The 21,519-nt window shown below is 43.8% G+C and overlaps 1 protein-coding gene across 1 annotated transcript; it reads left to right on the forward strand.

Annotated features, from left to right (window-relative positions):
* The first annotated feature begins 1,466 nt into the window (after positions 1 to 1,466).
* LOC111964418 (RAC-beta serine/threonine-protein kinase) lies at positions 1,467 to 17,273 on the forward strand. Its single transcript, XM_023988318.2, has 14 exons — positions 1,467 to 1,743; positions 6,408 to 6,575; positions 6,794 to 6,922; positions 7,208 to 7,319; positions 7,521 to 7,668; positions 7,979 to 8,110; positions 8,594 to 8,659; positions 9,512 to 9,580; positions 10,679 to 10,801; positions 11,107 to 11,235; positions 11,800 to 12,014; positions 14,096 to 14,183; positions 14,726 to 14,828; positions 14,929 to 17,273. The coding sequence occupies exons 2-14, from the start codon at positions 6,530 to 6,532 to the stop codon at positions 15,006 to 15,008; spliced, it is 1,440 nt and encodes a 479-aa protein (XP_023844086.1). The 5' UTR covers positions 1,467 to 1,743; positions 6,408 to 6,529; the 3' UTR covers positions 15,009 to 17,273.
* Positions 17,274 to 21,519: the final 4,246 nt, after the last annotated feature.

Consider the following 21,519-nt stretch of genomic DNA (forward strand, 5'->3'; position numbering starts at 1 on the left):
CAATCGCAATCACACTGCCCTAACCCACCTGGACAAGAGGAAAACCTATGTAAGAATGCTGTTCATCGACTTCAGCTCAGCATTTAACACAATATTACCCTCCAAACTCGTCATTAAGCTCAAGACCCTGGGTCTCGACCCCGACCTGTGCAACTGGGTCCTGGACTTCCTGACGGGCCACCCCCAGGTGGTGAGGGTAGGAAACAACATCTCCACCCCGCTGATCCTCAACACTGGGGCCCCACAAGGGTGCGTTCTCAGCCCTCTCCTGTACWCCCTGTTCACCCATGACTGTGTGGCCATGCACGCCTCCAACTCAATCATCAAGTTTGCGGATGACACTACAGTGGTAGGCTTGATTACCAACAACGACGAGACGGCCTACAGGGAGGAGGTGAGGGCCCTCGGAGTGTGGTGTCAGGAAAATAACCTCACAATCAATGTCAACAAAACAAAGGAGATGATTGTGGACTTCAGGAAACAGCAGAGGGAGCAGCCCCCTATCCACATCGACGGGACAGTAATGGAAAAGGTGGAAAGTTAAGTCCCTCGGTGTACACATCACGGACAAACTGAAATGGTCCACCCACACAGACGGCGTGGTGAAGAAGACGCAGCAGCGTCTCTTCAACCTCAGGAGGCTGAAGATATTCGGCTTGTCACCAAAAACACACAAACTTTTACAGATGCACAATCGAGAGCATCCTGTCGGGCTGTATCACCGCCTGGTACGGCAACTGCTCCACCCACAACCGTAAGGCTCTTCAGAGGGTAGTGAGATCTGCACAACGCATCACCGGGGGCAAACTACCTGCCCTCCAGGACACCTGCACCACCCGATGTCACAGGAAGGCCAAAAAGATCATCAAGGACAACAACCACCCGAGCCACTGCCTGTTCACCCCGCTATCATCCAGAAGGCGAGGTCAGTACAGGTGCATCAAAGCAGGGACCAAGAGACTGAAAAACAGCTTCTATCTCAAGGCCATCAGACTGTTAAACAGCCATCACTAACATTGAGTGGCTGCTGCCAACACAGACTCATCTGTAGCCCCTTTAATATTGACAAATGTATGTAATAAATGTATCACTAGCCACTTTAAACAATGCCACTTTATATAATGTTTACATACCCTACATTACTCATATCATATGTATATACTGTACTCTATACCATCTACTGCATCTTGCCTATGCCGTTCGGCCATCGCTCATTCATATATTTTTATGTACATATTCTTATTCATTCCTTTACACTTGTGTGTATAAGGTAGTTGTTAAATTGTTAGATTAATTGTTAGATATTACTGCATGGTCGGAACTAGAAGCACAAGCATTTCGCTACACTCGCATTAACATCTGCTAACCATGTGTATGTGACAAATATAATTTGATTTGATAACCATTTTAAATTTAAATGGGGGGTAGGGACGTTCCAAGGATCCCGTATAGCACGGCCGTTTCGCCACGGGCCCAGACAGGGGGACATCTGCTCGGGCTGACGTACAACGTGTCCCAACTACGTATTTTTTTTGTTTTGTTGTTGTTGCCTGTTTGGGATTCCTTCTTGGATGGCCTGTAACAAAGATTGTATCTGTACTGGATTGAGTCTATCAAATAAACAAGAACAACGTGGGGCTAAGTTTTGAAAACAGCGTATAAATACTCATGTATATGTTATTTACGGCTCATACTAGTGCACCCTCTTCGCAAACACCACTGCAGCAAGCAGGCGAAACTCAGGTAACGTAACTAGCTAACGTTAGCTACACATGGATAAAAGGTGCAGGGTCGATAACTTGCTGAAAACAACCATCCTGAGACGTCCTTGTTGCAGAGATAGTTAGACGGTGGGCCATTCCCATATCGTACTCGAGAAACAGACAGGGTTCATCGGTGTCTACTTGTTCTCAAGAGGCCATGACCATGGTGGGGTGCAAATGGAACCTAGCGTAGCTAGCTAACGTCAAAGGTTATAAGAGGTTTCTTCTGTTTGTTTACAATATAGGCTAACTAGGTCCTTGATAAAGAGTAAATGGTGAAGTTAAGTTGTAAGAAGTTACACGTGTACGTTTTAAGTTGCGGGTGGAAAAGTGACAGGTGTTGTTGTCAGTCCCTGTTCAGAGTTGAAGCTGGGCTTGCCAGCTAACAGATTGCCAACTAGCTAACGTTAGRTAGCTGCTATGATGATACTAAAGTTAGTGTCGTGTGAGCTGTTTACCAAAAACGTGATTAGTTGATCTAGCTAGTTCGAGATAGAAGTGGCTATCCAACATTCAGACCGTTTGTGCCCTGCCATTTCAATTTAACCCTATCTATTTAAGTGAATTTCATTTGATATTCTTATTACAGCTAGCTACAGTCAGATGCACCATCGTCGATCCATTACACATTGATTGTCAACAAAATAGCAGTTATTGATTAGTCATTGCGCTCCAGATATATATATATATAACGTTATATACACATATCAAGTTTCAGCCTGTCCTGAGTAGCTAGCTAGCTCTCAAGCAAAACAGGTTTTAGTTAGCTATAGGTTTGACAGCTGATTTGCGTGTCGGCTAGGCGCCTACCTAGCTGGCCAATTCGATGTCGTTTGCGCTCTGTACACCCGTTGTATTGCAACACTTGATCCCGCTGTGCTGGTGTGCTTGCTGGTACCCACTGGCACGTTTCTCTGATCCATTGGTGCTTTCAAGACAACTGGGAACTCGGAAAATTACGAGGTCAAGTCATGAAGTCATTGATCTTCAGGTCGGAAAGACAGAGCTATAGAAAGAGGCCCTAGTTCCCGAGTTGGATGACCGTTAAAAAATGTTTTTCCGAGATTCCAGTTGTCTTGAACGCACTGAAGTCGGGGAGATTAACGAGTTCCCAGTTGTTTTTAAAGGAGCGTTATCTGTTCTTGCAGCACAAGTCTTGCCCAGTGGTATAGTTCTTTTCTTTTTTAGGTGAGGGAGCGCGTTAAAAAAATATACGTCATACTTTCCCCAATCAAAGTTTGTACCGACAGATGTAAACAATTGAATAGCCTATCATTATATACAATGTATCCTCCAATTGCAACGTCTGCCTATGCCCACACACATCGTCTCAAAAACATTTGAGTTTTTTAATATCCTCAAACACCAAGTTAGGCATAGGCCTCCTAATTTCCAAATAAGCCATCATCACTGTCAATCTTGAATTATAATTATTCACTTTTTACCGTTGAGACGTTCAAACTTAATCTCCATGCCAATCATTTCATTGATCTCAATCAGTTTCACGGGAATATGGATTTAGATATTCTTGAATGACTGTTGTTTCGGGAGAGAATTAGAGCAGATGGTGTTAACAAACTATTAGCCTTTCTTGTATTTTGTTTCAATCAATGCATATATCCTGCCTAGTGGTGGGTTCTGTTTTGGCTCATGCAATTTTTTTGTTGACTATTCAGCTTCAGCTAACCATTCTAAAATATCGTTATAAATTACAGTAGGTGTTTTTGGTGTAACGGTAACTTTATAGGCCTACTGTGCTATGGTTTTATATTTGGTTCTGTTATGTCAAATGCAAATTAATAATTGTGATATTGCTAGACGTTGCTTCGGCTTTGATCTAACTTTACTAAATGAGCAGCATTGTGAGAAGTGAATTTTCTATTTGTAATAATAATAATAATAAGTGATGAGTATGATTATTAGCCATAGGCAACCGATCTTGATGAGGTGAGCGCCCTGCAATGGTGCTGAAAGGACAGCGCCTGGATCGTGCAATGATGTTAAAGAAGTTGAATCAACTCGTGAAGCTGAAGGATAGCTCTGCCATCCTCCCAGTTCAGGAACAAACAATCATTTGCAGTAGGCCTATAGCCTAATGTTATAGCTATTTGTAGGCTATATCCTAATGTAAATACATATAGCTTGATATCATTGCACTGTTTGCAAGGAGAGCTTCATTGCAAGTAGGCATTTCATTGTATTGTGCATCTTTGTATCAAATACACGTTGATTTGATTAGCTTAAACACATGGTTACAGTATACCCTATTACGGAATAAATGAAAACAGAGGTGAACTATCAATTCATTGAATTTATTTGCGTATGTTAAACATGTTATCAATTGACCAAGTTGTGAACATAACTTATTACTACCTAGAATTGTGGGAAATGTGTTTTAAAACAGCCATAAAAATCAAGCTTTTGGTGTGGTGTATTCATCTCAATAAACTATAACCTAAATGCAGTATTACTTCCAACTTGGCCCAAATCAAACTTCCAATTGCCCACCCTGACACTGAACAAAAATATTTGATTTTACAGAGTTACAGTTCATATACGGAAATCAGTCCATTGAAATAAATAAATTAGGCTCTAATCTATGGATTTCACATGACTGGAAATATATAGATATGTATCTGTTGGTCACAGGTGCCTTAAAAAAACGTAGGGGAGTGGATCAGAACCTGTCAGTATCTAGTGTAACCACCATTTGCCTCATGCAGTGTGACACATCTCCTTCGCGTAGAGTTGATCAGGCTGTTGATTGTGGCCTGTGGAATGTTGCCCCACTCTTCAATGGCTGTGAGAACACGCTGTTGTACGCGTTGATCCAGAGCATCCTAAACATGCTCCATGGGTGATATGTCTGGTGAGTATGCAGGCCATGTAAGAAATGGGACATTTTCTGCTTCCAGGAATTGTGTACAGATCCTTGCGACATGGGGCCGTGCATTATCATGCTGAAACATGTGGTTATGGCGGCGGATGACTGGCATGACAGGATCCGTCACAGTATCTCTGTGATTTCAAATTGCCATCGATAAAATGCAAGTGTGTTCGTTGTCTGTAGCTTATGCCTGCCCATGCCATAACCCCACCGCCACCATGGGGCACTCTGTTCACAACGTTGACATCAGCTCACCCACATGACGCCATACACGCGGTCTGCCATCTGCCCAGTACAGTTGAAACCTGGATTAATCCGTGAAGAGCACACTTCTCCAGCGTGCCAGTGGCCATTTGCCCACTGAAGTTGGTTAAGACGCTGAACTGCAGTCAGGTCAAGATCCTTATGAGGATGACGAGCACGCAGATGAGCTTACCGGAATTGGTTTCTGACAGTTTGTGCAGAAGATCTTCAGTTGTGCAAACCCACAGTTTCATCACCTGTCCGGGTGGCTCGTCTCAGAGGATCCCGCAGGTGAAGAAGCCAGATGTGGAGGTCTTGGGCTGGCATGTTTACATATTTACAGGTGGTTTTGAGGCCGGTTGGACGTACTGCCAAATTCTCTAAAATGATGTTGGAGGCGGCATATGGTAAAGAAATTAACATTAAATTGTCTGGCAACAGCTCTGGTGGACATTCCTGCATTTAGCATGCCAATTGTATGCTCCCTCAACTTGAGACATCTGTGGCATTGTGCTGTGTGACAAAACTGCACATTTGTGTCCTTTTATTGTCCCCAGCACAAGGTGCACCTGTGTAATGATCATGCTGTTTAATCAGCTTCTTGATATGCCACACTTGTCAGGTGGATGGATTATCTTGGCAAAGGAGAAATGCTCAGTAACAGGGATGTAAACACATTTGTGCAAAATGAGATAAATGCGCTTTTTGTGTATATGTTACATTACTGGGATCTTTTATTTCAGCTCATGAAACATGGGACCAACACTTTACATGCTGGGTTTATATTCTTGTTCAGTGTAGAATGGGCCCTGCGTCTCAACCAARATCCAATGTAGGCTAAATTTCCCAACCAGGGCTGCAGCAACTTCCAGAGAGGGCTTTGCGGTGGTTACTGGGTTGGATGTCCTCGGCAGAACGGTGTCACCATAACCAAGTGGTCACAAATCGTTCTGGGTTCCACTGCGCAAGAGAGGGTCCGTGGAGTTTTATGAACATCAAGGCAGACCCACTGTGAATTAGGATTTATTTTTCTTAGTTTTGATTGGCCAAAGTGGTCAAGCATCCGACGGGCCTCCGCATCACGCACATGTAGCCTATAGTTCTTACTCGTTGTCGCCACCACAGTGAGAGCACAGGGAAGAAGCCAACATTATTGTTTTTCATGGAATTTTTGTGGTAGTATAATTTATCAGAATACATTTTCCGGAAATAGTTTTACCAGCTCCGTGTATTCTCCAATAGAAAACAGTGAGGGCACGCCACTCCTCACGCCCCGGCAGCACTACACCCCTCGTTTTGCCCCATTGTCAAATACAAGCTAAGTTTGAGTTTTTTGTCATTCAGCCAGACAGGTTAGGTGCCAATAATATTTTTGCTGGGAAAATCATCTTGGATGCAAAACACTGTCAATCTCTGCTCATCTCTTCGTAGTCTYTGTAGGTTATGTCTTGCAAACACATGTAGGCTAGCTGTCATTTAATATTCTCTCATGTTGTGTTTTATGTTTTGTCTAGGTGGTGGGGCAATGTTTACACTGACACCCTCCTGACCAGTCCAACAGTTACCCAGGCCCCCCTCCCTTTACCCCTCCCATTCCTCACCTCTACCCCCTTCCACAACCTTTCCACCCTTCACTATGAATGAGGCCAGCGTAGTCAGGGAAGGATGGCTCCACAAGAGAGGTGAGGACCCTCCGTTTCTTATTATTCACAGCAAATGTAATAAAATCACTTTCAAACACAATTTCAATAACATCGTCTGACAAAGCCATACATGTCTCGACACATTCTAATCCGAACTATGTAGCTGCCATAGAATGTGCATTGTGCCTAACCTCAGAGACTAGGTTATGAGAGTTTTCGGGTGCTGTGCACTCAAGCCCACTTGTTTCTCTGTGCAGGTGAGTACATCAAGACTTGGAGGCCGCGCTACTTCATCCTGAAGAGTGACGGCTCCTTCATCGGCTACAAAGAGAAGCCTGAGCTGTCCGACCAGAGCTTGCCCCCTCTCAACAATTTCTCAGTGGGAGGTGAGGGTCCCTCAAAGTGAAAACTATTGTTGATGATGTCACAGGMGACTCTGTGCAGTGTTGGTTCTGTAGCAGGGTTTACAGAGCAGGACCTGCTGTCCTCTCACCACCTCTGTACAGAACACTTAAATGGAGTGTTTTGGTGTTTGCAGGCCTGGATGTTGCTTTGGGGGTCTTCACAGTTRACACTTTGTAAATGAAACAACAGAGGTAAAAACAATGGATTGAGGCATTAAAACATTTGTAAACCTTGATCCCTCTTCTCTGTCTCCTCTTTCGTCCCAGAATGCCAGCTGATGAAAACGGAGCGGCCCAAGCCAAACACGTTCGTTATCCGCTGCCTGCAGTGGACCACTGTCATCGAGAGGACCTTCCACGTAGAAAGCAATGCAGAGAGGTGAGGAGGGGATTTGGGTAACTATGAGGTGTGAGAAGGGGCCAATGGAAAGGGTAGGTAGGCAGTGGGGAAGAGGGATAACAGTAGTCAACAGAGGTGGAGGGAGGGATATGTTTCTGTCTGTGTCATGGACAAACTCTTAGTGGTTCAAAGGAATCCTACAAGCTCACMATGGTGTAGTAATTGGACATTGTGTGTCAGAGAGGGGTGGATGCGTGCCATCCAGGCAGTGGCCAATGGGTTGAAGGTACGAGAGGAGGAGGAGCCCATGGACCTGTTTGGTTCTCCCAGCGACAGCAGCAGCATGGAGGAGATGGAGGTGGCCATGTCCAAGACCAACTCCAAAGTGGTGAGTGTGTTTGCAGTAACATATACTGTGCATATGACAGATACAAATGCTTACAAGGTAAAGGTAAGTGTCACACAAATACATGCTAATTGAAWGACATGATAAACCACATGCTCACTCACACATTGTTCTTCCACAATGGTTGAATCCTGGTTTGTTCCTGCGCAGGTGTGTGATTGATCTGTTTAGTAAAGTATCACACTTCATCATCACTACCACTGTCCATCCTGCCCATTGTGAATGTGTTTGGCTGGGCTGGGTCACCCAAGATAAGCTAGTTGATTGTCCAGCCCTGTCTCTGTGTTGTCAGACGATGAGTGACTTTGACTACCTGAAGCTGCTGGGGAAGGGCACGTTTGGCAAGGTAATCCTGGTCAAGGAGAAAGCCACGGGGATGCACTACGCCATGAAGATCCTGCGCAAGGAGGTCATCATCGCTAAGGTAACGAAATAGGCCTAACCTATACCACTTTACAGTGGTGACTACTGGCCATCAGTTTGTTATTGGGGAATGACGATCCGTATGCATTAGGCCTGTTCTGTAGTCTTAATTGTTCTTTATTGTGCATAGTATGTGGTATATTTTGTTTTATAAACTGGGTGGTTCGAGCACTGAATGCTGATTGGCTGACAGCCGTGGTATATTTATGTTATAATATGTTATAAGCAAAGGATATTTTAATTGTTTCTATTATGTTGTGTTTCTTAACGTTGTCTTAACACTTGCGTCGCCGGGCTTCATCTCATACGAGAAGCCGCCAATGCGCAAATTTGGAATGTCTTGTGTTTCCAGTAATACCTTCTGAACATACCCTGACTTCAGTGATTTGTGAAGGAGGGAATCTGTTTCACAATGACTGAGCCATGATGGTATTCTTATGTATGTGTTGCTGTGAAAGGCTGACCCTCTGATCTGTGTGTCCAGGACGAGGTAGCACACACGGTTACAGAGAGCAGAGTGTTACAGAACACCCGGCATCCCTTCCTCACGGTGAGTGCTCCGTGTTCCTCTCACCTCATTACATGTGCTGGTCCAGAACAGAACACCCACACGTGCTGTATAGTCCTGTGTAGCAGTGGTTCCCAACTCCAGTCCTCCAGTACCCCTAACGGCACACTTTGTCGTTGTAGCCCCAGACAAACTCCCCTGATTCATCTCATTGATGATTAGTTGACAAGTTGAATCAGGCGTGCTTGCCCGGGTTTACTACAGAAAGTTGTACTGTTGGTGGGACCGGAGGACTGGAGTTGGGCTGTTGGTGGGACCGGAGGACTGGAGATGGCTGTTGTGGGGACCGGAGGACTGGAGTTGGGCTGTTGTGGGACCGGAGGACTGGAGTTGGGCTGTTGTGGGACACCGGAGGACTGGAGTTGGTAGTTGGTGGGACCGGAGGACTGGAGTTGGGCTGTTGGTGGACGGAGGACTGGAGTTGGGCTGTTGGTGGGACTGGAGTTGGGCTGTTGGGGGGAACTGGAGTTGGGCTGTTGGGGACTGATTGGCTTTGGGTGGAACGGAGGACTGGAGTGTGGGCTTGTGGGTGACCGGTGATGGGTATGGAGGATGGAGTGGCTGTTGGAGGACTGGAGTTGGGCTGTTGGGGGGACTGGAGGACTGGAGTTGGGCTGTTGGTGGTAAAAGCTGTCATTTTTGTCTTGCCTTTTTTCATGAATTTGTATTTGTCATGCCTAGCCTATGACATGTCTCTATATTTTTGTTGTTAATCTTTTCTTATCACAGCATATTTTCTGGTACTTAACGCAAATATCTGTGAACATCAGACGATAAAGAAACATCTGATCTAATAGGAGGACATTGATCAATTGTCTTCTTCCACCCTTCCAGACACTGAAATACGCTTTCCAGACTCATGACCGATTATGTTTTGTGATGGAATATGCCAACGGAGGAGAGGTGGGTGTCCCAATGTACACACAGATATGCATGAGCACACACACACAATTTTTTCGATTGCTTGAACATTGGGATCCACAAGGCGAAAACAATAATTAACAGATTGTAATTTCACATTGTTTTCACACTAAATGCAAATGATAAACACTTTTTTGCAAAACAGTAGACACAAATCTCTATTACAAGACACTTTTTGCAAAACAGTGCTACGGCAAAAAACAAAATGTTCACCCCTTTGTGTCCCCAGGACCAGGATTAAGACGAGGGTGAATCTGACTTTGCACTTGTCTTTTCTTACTATCACCGACTTTGCTGGTAGCTACTATGACTGTGATATGTGGTTGTCTCATCTAGCTATCTTAAAGGGCCAATGCAGCTGTTTTTATTTCAATATCAAATCATTTCTGGGTAACAATTAAGAATCTTACTGTGTTTTCAATTAAAATGGTCAAAAAGAAACAGAGCAATTTCTGAACCACAAATWTAGRTAGGACTGTCTGGGAGTGGTCAGAGTGGGGAAGGGAGYGGAAAACTAGTTGTTATTGGCAGAGAAGTTTGGAACTCTCTTTCTAATTGGTCTATTAACTAATTTATTGCCTGGTGATGTCACCATGGAAGGCCAAAACTCCATCCCACCAAATACAGGCTGAAATTTCAGGTGGTTTTCACACTTAAAGGGCATTATCATCATTTTGACAATATTACATGACTATTTTAAACTCAGTGTGGAAATGTATATAAAACACAGTAAAATAATGTTTTTGGCTACACTTGGCCATTTAAGATGAATGCACTAAACTGTAAGTCGCTCTGGATAAGAGCGTCTGCTAAATGACTCAAATCAATATGGTGACATGAACCTTCTCATTCGATTAAATACTATACCGTTTGAATGGATTTGGCTAATTTTGTGATTATTATTTTTTTTTAAGTTGTGATGGTATAAGTGCATTTTGCAAGAGATGTGGTGTTTTGGCAAACACATGCATTTTAGTGGGCTGTATTAAAAGTGTTCAAGCAATGGAGAAACTGTTATATCAAAACATCTCAAATGAATCCTCCTTTTTTCACTCTCTTTTGCTCTCTTCTTCCCTCTAGCTCTTCTTCCACCTGTCTCGGGATCGTGTGTTCACGGAAGACCGGGCCCGTTTCTATGGCGCTGAGATCGTATCTGCGTTGGAGTACCTCCACTCTCGTGACGTGGTATACAGGGACCTGAAGGTAGGCACTGAAGATTCTGTCCTGCTTTCATAGTCATCCGTCCTGCTTTCATATTCATCTAAGGATTTGGGTTTTCCTTCATACTTCAGTCATGTGATTTTCCTAAATGGTGGTAATAATGGTGATAATAATGGTGATAATAATGGTGCCACAGGCCCAGCTTAGACACATTCCTCTCCCCACTGGAGGCTGGGGTTAAACTCCCCGCTCCAACTATTCAAACTGGCTGTCGTTCTCTCTATAATGTTATGACTGTCTCAATAATGTTTGAAACTCTGTTCTAATGTCTCGCTGCATCTTCTCAGCTGGAGAATCTAATGCTGGACAATGACGGACATGTTAAAATCACAGACTTTGGGCTGTGTAAGGAGGGCATCACGGACGGTGCCACCATGAAGACCTTCTGCGGCACCCCGGAGTACCTGGCGCCGGAGGTGAGGGCCCGCTGCTGGGCATGGCTAGTGGCACAAGGACATGCTACACAGTTGTCATACAACCTTAGTTGTTTTCAATTAAGCACCAAGCGTAAGAAAACACAAACTAATAGGGAATAACTTTTTCAATTTCCGTTGCAAAATGTCTTCTCTTTTTGTAACAGTACAAATGCAGGAAGTGAGACAAGGAGAGAGGCCATTTTAGACTGTTCCTGYAAGAACCACTTGTTTTTATTGGGGCCATTTATTACCTTAAGATTAATTGGCTTATCCACTGATAATCCATTGTTTTCATGTTTTATGTTAATGCAGTGAGTATTTAGGTAGAAAGATACCTCATACTGTATGGTAATTTTGGCAATAGATTGCCTCTGGAACATTTATTTTGAAGACCTCATAAAGTGGCAGTTTGAAGTGACTCAAATCCAATCTGGTCACTTGCAAATTGTTGTTTAGACAGTTTTTTTGTCTGTCTGATTTTGAGCATTAAGGCCTGCACTGTGAACAACGCTCCCTCCCTCCCCTCCCCTCCCTCCCTCCCTCCCTCCCTCCCTGCCCGTCCAGGTGTTGGAGGACAATGACTACGGCCGGGCGGTGGACTGGTGGGGCCTGGGCGTGGTCATGTACGAGATGATGTGCGGTCGGCTGCCCTTCTACAACCAAGACCACGAGCGACTTTTTGAGCTCATCCTCATGGAGGAGATCCGATTCCCCAAGAACCTGGCTCCAGAGGGCAGGGCCCTGCTCACCGGCCTGCTCAAAAAGGATCCCAAGCAAAGGTACGTGGTGCTTTGGGGTGGGAGGTGTGACTGACAGGCCTGCTCAGGGAGGACCCCGMTTGTGTTTGGCTGGGTATCTGCTTAAGTGTAAGTGTGTAAACTAAGTTCTCACAAGGGAAAAAGGCTATTTCTAGGGAGTTTAGAGTTAAGGTTWGGATTAGGGGTTAAAGGTTGAGGTTAGGGAAAATAAGATTTTGAATGGGAATCAATTGTGTCCCCCCACAAGGTTAGATCAAATCAAATCACATTTTATTTGTCACATACACATGGTTAGCAGATGTTAATCAGAGTGTAGCGAAATGCTTGTGCTTAGTTCGACCAATGCAGTAATATCAACGAGTAATCTAACCATAATTCAAAAATTACTTACACAACAAGTGTAAAGGAATAAATAAGAATATGTACATAAAAAAAAATGATGAATGCGTGATGTATAGAACGGCATAGGCAAGATGCAGTAGATGGTATAGAGTACAGTATATACATATGAGATGCGTAATGTAGGGTATGTAAACATATAGAAGTGGCATTGTTTAAAGTGGCTAGTGATACATTTATTAATTTTTCCATTATTAAAGTGGCTGGAGTGAGTCAGTATGTTGGCACAGCGCTCAATGTTAGTGATGGCTGTTAACAGTCTGATGGCCTTGAGATAGAAGCTGTTTTCAGTCTCTTGGTCCCTGCTTTGATGCACCTGTACTGACCTCGCCTTCTAGGATGATAGCGGGGTGAACAGCAGTGGCTCGGGTGGTTGTTGTCCTTGATGATCTTTTTGGCCTTCCTGTGACATCGGTGGTGTAGGTGTCTGGAGGGCAGGTAGTTTGCCCCGGTGATCGCGTTGTGCAGATCTCACTACCCTCTGAAAGAGCCTTACGGTGTGGGTGGACGCAGTTGCCGTACCAGGCGGTGATACAGCCCGACAGGATGCTCTTGATTGTGCATCTGTAAAAGTTTGTGTGCTTTTGGTGACAAGCCGAATTTCTTCAGCCTCCTGAGGTTGAAGAGGCGCTGCTACGCCTTCTTTACCACGCTGTCTGTGTGGGTGGACCAATTCAGTTTGTCCGTGATGTGTACGCCGAGGAACTTTAACCTTTCTACCCTCTACACTACTGTCCTGTCGATGTGGATAGAGGGTGCTCCCTCTGCTGTTTCCTGAAGTCCACGATCATCTCCTTTGTTTTGTTGACGTTGAGTGTGAGGTAATTTTTATTTTTTTCGTTAAACAAGTGTGTGTGTGTGTGTGTGTTTGTGTGTGCGCACATGCTTTGTATGTCCAAAGTACACACTCAAACTGTTTGTTCGTTCAGAAAACATGGATATTTATTAAATAGCACTGAAGTAGTATCTTCAACTGAACCTGACACAACTGTGGGGAAACAAGGAGTCAATATGGGCCTGCATCCCTGTGGAATGCTTTCGACACCTTGTAAAGTCCATGCCCCGACGAATTGAGGCTGTTCTGAGGGCAAAAGGGGGGTTCAACTCAATATTAGGTGTTCCTAATGTTTTGTACAGTCAGTGTATATAGTCTACATTTGGCCTATATGAATTCAAGCTACTTTTGAAGCACYTCTCCAGAAGAAGCTATCCATTTTCCTTTCTTTCTGTGCCACGAAATGGTTGCTTATACTGGTAAAGTTACCAGGATGTTAGCTAGCTAACTAATGAGGTAAAATGACTGAACAAGGTGTTATTAACAAATGGTTAGTGGCCCGCMACTAGTTTTAGTTGCCTGTTAGATGGTTTTTGAATGTAAAAATGAGGCCTGTCACMGCTCAAAATAAAAAAWAWAWAAAAAATGTAGCCAAGATAATATGGGTCATAACTTTTGAACGGTTTGGGCTCGAAACAAGCGCTCGGTTTATGCTCGGTTTGTTCTCTTTTCCTCGGCACACTGGTGCTCCCAAATCAAAGTTCCAGGTCTTACAGCAAAACATTCAGTAGCATATGTGACCAAAATGATTTTTTTGGGGGTTGAGCTTTCTGACAAAAAAAAACSGTGAGATGCTCTTCTTCAGAAAAGCAGTGCACCAAACGTGAGCGCACCATTTGAAGCAACCTCTGATTTTTGTTCTTGACAGGTTAGGGGGAGGACCGGATGATGCCAAAGAAGTGATGTCCCACAAGTTCTTCAGCTCCATCAACTGGCAGGACGTGGTAGATAGAAAGGTGAGTGACTGGAGGCTGATAGCTTGGCGCTACTGARAGTCAGTCAATAAATGGTGCCATTCCAGGTCTTTGATTAAAAAATAAAAATTATGTGACCTTTTATTTAACTAGGCATGTCAGTTAAGAACAAATTCTTATTTACAATGACGGCCTACCGGGGGTTAACTGCCTTGTCAGGGGCAGAACGACAGATTTTGACCTTGTCAGCTCGGGGATTCGATTCCAGCAACCTTTCGGTTACTGGCCCAACGCTCTAACCACTAGGCTACCTGCCGCCGTTTTTGCAGTCATGCTGTGCAGATCAGATATCACAATGGGCTAGTCCACGTCGACTGCCGTCTGACTGATCCCTGAATGACCTTGCATCATAAATAAGTAAAGTAAGTAGCCTGTTTCTGTAGGGCGAGGCAGCTTGATATACAAGTACGCCCCCTGGACAGGACACTAGTCTATCGCAGGGCCTTACACCCTAATCCTTCTTGATGCTGAGTGCCAAGCAGACCATTTGCCAATCAATCACTGCTCGCTCTCTTCCTCCTCAGCTGACTCCGCCCTTCAAGCCTCAGGTGACGTCAGTGACTGATACACGTTACTTCGACGACGAGTTCACGGCACAGACCATCACCGTCACGCCTCCAGACAAGTGTGAGTTCATGTGTGTGCCTGTTTGTGTGTGACACAATATGTCACCAAGCGTGTCGTTAGAGGTGATGTTGACTGACTGAGTGTGTTCTTCGTGTTCTAGATACCAACCTGGACTGTGGCATCCCCAACCAGCCAGCACACTTCCCCCAGTTCTCTTACTCTGCCAGCATACGAGAGTGACCCTGTCTTTACCATACACACTGAAGATATGCATAGCGCATCAGCTCACACTCTCATCCACACACACACACACACACACTTTCTTGTAAAAAAAAGACTGCAAGCTTGAGACTCCACATAGGCCAATGGATCTCTGGTCACAGCGGGGATTTAAGTGCCTAGTCTTGCAGCCATCTTGTCTGCTCAAACCCCGCCTACACTACAGTCACGCACAACAGCAGCCTGTGAACTGCACAGGACCTCAGTCAATACCTCACGTCGTCAACATCAGCAGCAGTAGCATATCATCCACGCACGGATAACTATAATCTATAGGTGGTGTTAAAGGACACTACTGCTCCTCACTGGAAGGTCTAGTACAGGGCTGCCCAACCCTCTTCCTGAAGATCTACCGTCCTGTGGGTTTTCAGTCCAACCCTCTTCCTGAAGATCTACCGTCCTGTGGGTTTTCAATCCAACCCTCTTCCTGGAGATCTACTGTCCTGTGGGTTTTCAGTCCAAKCCTAATTTAACACACCTGATTCTACTAATTAGCTGCTCAACAGGACCTTAACTAGCTGAATCAGAACTGGTAAATTAGGGTTGGACTCTGAACCTGCAGGACAGTAAATCTCCAGGAAGAGGGTTGGACTGAAAACCCACAGGACAGTAGATCTTCAGGAAGAGGGTTGGGCAGCCCTGGTCTAGTACCTATAAGGTGATCCTATAGGACACCACTGCTCCTCACAGGGAGGACTAGGACCTATAGGACACTACTGCTCCTCACAGGGAGGACTAGGACCTATAGGACACTACTGCTCCTCACAGAGAGGACTAGGACCTATAGACACTACTGCTCCTCACAGAGAGGACTAGGACCTATAGGACACTACTGCTCCTCACAGAGAGGACTAGGACCTATAGGACACTACTGCTCCTCTGATTTGGATGGAATTGAGACACTGATCTCTTACACTCAATTTCTTTCTTTCTCGCTCTCTCATTTTTGTTCTTTGTTTGTCGCTCCCTCTTTTCCCCTCTCTGTCCCCCCTCGTCCTTCTCACACTAACCCACTCACTCACACTGCTGGGTAGAAGAAAAAAACACTGACGTGATTCTTGTTTTCACAAATGAGAAACAAAAGTTTTCTCTCACTCATTGTTACAGTTTATAAGGAGTCATATGTCTGTGATTTATTCAAGTGCTCTTTTCTGTAACTAGCTGTTACCAATAGTGTTGAAGTGGTCCTACTGGGGGGGGGGGGGGGGTAAACAATGAAGCTGTTTCTCTGTCAATGTGATTGTGTGCTTGGAGAAAAGGTGGGACAACCAAAACTGAATGTCTGCATTTTGTGTTTGTATGTGTGCGTATGTCAGTGAAGTCGTGTGTGTGTGTGTGTGTGTGAGCACTCAAATGTAAACGAGCATGACGTGCATCGGTATCAGTAGAATGATTGGCGACATCACACTACAGAGTTTTTCCGACTCAGAGCTCAAAAACCTACTCTGGATTTACAAAAAGCGATGCAGGAGGGAGTACTACTTTTTAACTGTAATTCAGTGAAATTAACTAGTATTGCTCTATTTCTTTTTCTTTTTTGACTGGGATCGTTGTGAACAGAACACAAAGTTGCTACAGAGAAAATGTATGAATGAATCACTGTAAAAGGTGTGTAGGTACGGATTWTTAAACCCTGTTTTTAATTCAGGACTTGTCTCAACACCTCTGGTCTTTGATCGAGACGCACCAGCCATGTGATTTACAGCGGTCGACTAGCACTTAGTTACTTAAGCAGACCTCTTTTTACTCAAATTATGAGATTTGTATGCTTTATTCTTGTTATTTTGTTGCTTTGTTTCCTCTTTCAAATGTCATAAACGTCTGCTGTACTATCAGAAATGGCCGCACAGGTGGTGTTGAGTGGATCAGTGACGGGGCTCCGTTCTGGTCACAACACCGGGTGTGTGTTGAATGTAGTGATCACGCCTGCTCCTCTTCGTCTGCTGTCTGACTGCTGACAGTCACTGGTCAACGAGATCCAGGTTTTCTCTAATGTCCTGGTAGTCATGTGAGCCTTGTGTCCATTGTGTGCTGTTTGGAAATTGTTTCTGAGACTTAACTATTATTGTTTTTTTTGTCTAGTTCTGTTGTTTTCCCACCTCACTGTTTCCCTGGCCCCTTTTGAAGACATTGCTACTCATTTAACATTCATAAATGTTTAATTCAATGAAAGAAAAAAGTGTATGTTTCTGCTAAAGTTATTTCAATTAAAAGGATCCCATTGTATGTATTTGTATTTTGTGACTGACTGACTGTGTTTTGTGAGACAGCTGTGTGCTTGTATGTCTGTGCATGCTTGCATTTGTACTGTATTGCCTATATACACATGCATGCTATAAGGTAATCATGAAGTGCTTTAATAGGCTAGTCAAAGATTTTATCACCTCCATCTTAACTGACCCTAGACCCACTACAATTTGCATACCACCCCAACAGATCCACGGACGACAGAATCGCCATTGCAATGCACGTTGCCCTATCCCACCTGGACAAGAGAAATACCTACAGTACCAGTCAAAGGTTTGGACAAACCTACTCATTCAAGTGTTTTTCTTTTATTTGACTACATTTAGAATAATAGTGAAGTCATCAAAACCTATGAAATAACACATGGAATCATGTAGTAATCAAAAAAAAGTGTTAAACAAATCAAAATATATTTGAGATTCTTCAAAGGACCCACCCTTTGCCTTGATGACAGCTTTGCACACTTGGCATTATCTCAACCAGCTTCACCTGGAATGCTTTTCCAACAGTCTTGAAGGAGTTCCCACATATGCTGAGCACTTGTTGGCGGTTTTTCCTACACTCTGCGGTCCAACTCATCCCAAACCATCTCAATTGGGTTGAGGTTGGGTGATTGTGGAGGTCAGGTCATCTGATGCAGCAATTCATCACTCTTCTTCTTGGTCAAATAGCCCTTACACAACCTGGAGGTGTGTTGGGTCATTGTCCTGTTGAAAACAAATGATAGTCCCACTAAGCGGAAACCAGATAGGATGGCGTATCGCTGCAGAATGCTGGTTAAGTGTGCCTTGAATTCTAAATAAAACACTGACAGTGTCACCAGCAAAGCACCCCCACAACATCACACCTCCTCCTCCATGCTTCACGGTGGGAATCACACATGCAGAGAGCATCTGTTCACCTACTCTGTGGCTCACAAAGATATGSCGGTTGGAACCAAAAWTCTCTAATTTGGACTCATCAGACCAAAGGACAGATTTCCACTGGTCTAATGTCCATTGCTCGTATTTCTTGGCACAAGCAAGTCTCTTCTTCTTATTGGTGGCCTTTAGTCATGTTTTCATTGTAGCAAATCGACCATGAAGGTCTGATTCAAGCAGTCTCCTCTGAACAGTTGATGTTGAGATATTTCTGTTACTTGAACTCTGTGGAGCATTTATTTTTGCTGCAATTTCTGAGGCTGTTAACTCTAATGAACTTATCCTCTGCAGCAGAGGTAGTTCTGGGTCTTCCTTTCCTGTGGCGGTCCTCATGAGCCAGTTTCATCATAGCGCTTGATGGTTTTTGTGACTGCACTTGAAGAAACGTTCAAAGTTCTTGACATTTTTCGGGTTGACTGACCTTCATGTCTTAAAGTAATGATGGACTGTTGTTTCTCTTTGCTTATTTAAGCTGTTCTTGCCATAATATGAGCTTGGTCTTTTACCAAATAGGGCTATCTTCTGTATACCACCTACCTTGTCACAACACAACTGATTGGCTCAAATGTATTAAGGAAAGAAATTCCACAAATGAACTTTTAACAAGGCACACCTGTTAATTGAAATGCATTCCAGGTGACTACCTCATGAAGCTGGTTGAGAGAATGCAAAGTGTGTGCAAAGCTGTAGTCAAGGCAAAGGGTGGCTACTTTGAAGAATCTCATATGAAATATATTTTGATTTGTTTAGCACTTTTCTGGTTACTACATGATTCCATATGTGTTATTTCATAGTTTTGATGTCTTCACTACTATTCACAATGTAGAACCCTGGAATGAGTAAGTGCCCAAACTTTTGACTGGTACTGTATGTAAGAATGTTGTTCATCGACTACAGCTCAACCACCATAGTGCCCTCCAAGCTCATCACTAAGCTCAGGGTCCTGGGTCTGAATCCCTCCCTGTGCAACTGGGACCAGGGGCCTCGTTTTAGCAGTCATGCGTAGGCACAAATCTGTYCGTAAATCATGAGTAGTTTCATTTCCACACAAGGTGTAAGATTTATCAATATGAATGTTTTCTTGAGAGTGTGGTGCAGTGGTGGAATAAGGCAACTGCTTGTCAAGCGTAGTCTAGTGAACGGGGAAAATACAGTGCATTCGGAAAGTATTCATACCCCTTGACTTTTTTCACATTTTGTTACATTACAGCCTTATTCTAAAATAGATTAAATATTTTTCCCCCTCATTAATCTACACATAATACCCCATAATCACAAAGCGAAAACAGTTTTTTTGAAATATTTGCTAATTTATTCAACATAAAAAACATTGAAATTGAACTCAAGTGCATCCTGTTTCCACTGATCATCCTTGAGATGTTTCTACTTGATTGGAGTCCACCTGTGGCAAATTCAATTGATTGGACATGATTTGGAAAGGCACACACCCGTCTATATAAGGTCTTACAGTTGACAGTGCATGTCAGAGCAAAAACCAAGTCATGATGTCGAAGGAATGTACGTAGAGTGCCAAGACAGGATTGTGTCGAGGTACAGATCTGGGGAAGGGTACCAAAACATTTCTGCAGCATTGAAGGTCCCCAAGATTACAGTGGCCTCCATCATTGTTAAATAAAAGAAGTTTGGAACAACCAAGACTCTTCCTAGAGCTGGCCGCCCAGCCAAACTGAGCGTCATTCTGACAGAGCTCCACAGAGCTCTCTGTGGAGATGGGAGAAACGTCTAGAAGACAACCATCTCTCCAGCACTCCACCAATCAGGCCTTTATGGTAGACTGGCCAGACAGAAGCCACTCCTCAGTAAAAGGCACATGACCACCTGCTTAGAGTTTGCCAAAAGGCACCTAAAGGACTCTTAGGCCAAGATTCTCTGGTCTGATGAAACCAAGATTGAACTCTTTGGACTGAATGCCAAGTGTCATGTCTTGAGGAAACCTGGCACCATCCCTACGGTGAAGCGTGGTGGCAGCATCATGCTGTGGGCATGTTTTTCAGCGGCAGGGACTGGGAGACTAGTCAGGATCGGGGGAAGATGAACGTGGAAAAGTACAGAGAGATCCTTGATGAAAACCTGCTCCAAAGTTCTCAGGACCTCAGACTGGGGCGAAGGTTCACCTTCCAACACGACAATGACCCTAAGCACATAGCCAAGACAACACAGATGTAACTTTAGGACAAGGCTCTGAATGTCCTTGAGTGGCCAAGCCAGAGCCCGGACCAAGCCAGAACCCAATCAAGTATCTCTGGAGAGACCTGAAAATAGCTCCATCCAACCTGACAGAGTTGCAGAGAAGAATGAGAGAAACTCCCCAAATACAGGTGTGCCAATCTTGTAGCATCATACCCAAGAAGACTCAAGGCTGTAATCACTGCCAAAGGTGCTTCAACAAAGTACTGACTAAAGGGTCTGAATACTTATGTAAATGTGATATTTCAGTTTTTATATTTAAAAAAAATCTACAATCCTGTTTTTGCTTTGTCATTATAGGATATTGTGTGTAGATTGATGAGGGGGAAAAACTATTTAATCCATTTTAGAATAAGGATGTAACGTAACAAAATGTGAAATAAATAATTCAATACTTTTTCGATTTCATTGTATTTCCATTGTGAATTCATGCAGCATATCTTGACAGACTATATCATATAATTTGACCACTTTGACCGCATTTGTTACAATAATAATCCACATATAGGACAGTAATTTGTTAAATTAGAGACCCGTAGGAAAGTGAAACCATTGTAGACATACTATAAAAAACTCAGATAATGGGAAATCGGATGAGAGATGGTTGATCTTGCTCTATTGGAAGATTTGGCATGCTTCATTTCGCAGAGAGCGCGGTTTTAGAGACAGGTGGGTTTTTAAAGGTGGGACTTTTTTTGCAGAAAGAACAGATTGGCTCATCAGATATTGTTTCTCAAAACTATTCTCATAATATTTTTGCGATGACTTATAACCTACTTTAAAAAGGCAAACACATGCCATTCAGGTGCACATCCAAGTGCTATCCACCCTTGGGTTTTTGGTAACGGGCAKTTTTGGTATTTGGTATATTATTAGGACCCCATTAGCTGTTGTGAAAGTGGCAGCTTCTCTTCCTGGAGTAAACATGACATAATACAGAACAGTAATAGACAAGAACAGCTCAAGGACAGAACTACATACATTTTAAAATGGCACACACAGCCTACATATTAACACATACTGTACACCCAAAATATCTAGGTCAAATAGGGGAGAGGCACTGTGCCATGAGCTGTTGCTTTATCTGTGAACAGCAA

The sequence above is a fragment of the Salvelinus sp. IW2-2015 genome, linkage group LG5 (assembly GCF_002910315.2).
Source record: "Salvelinus sp. IW2-2015 linkage group LG5, ASM291031v2, whole genome shotgun sequence".
Classification (NCBI taxonomy): Eukaryota; Metazoa; Chordata; class Actinopteri; order Salmoniformes; family Salmonidae; genus Salvelinus; species Salvelinus sp. IW2-2015.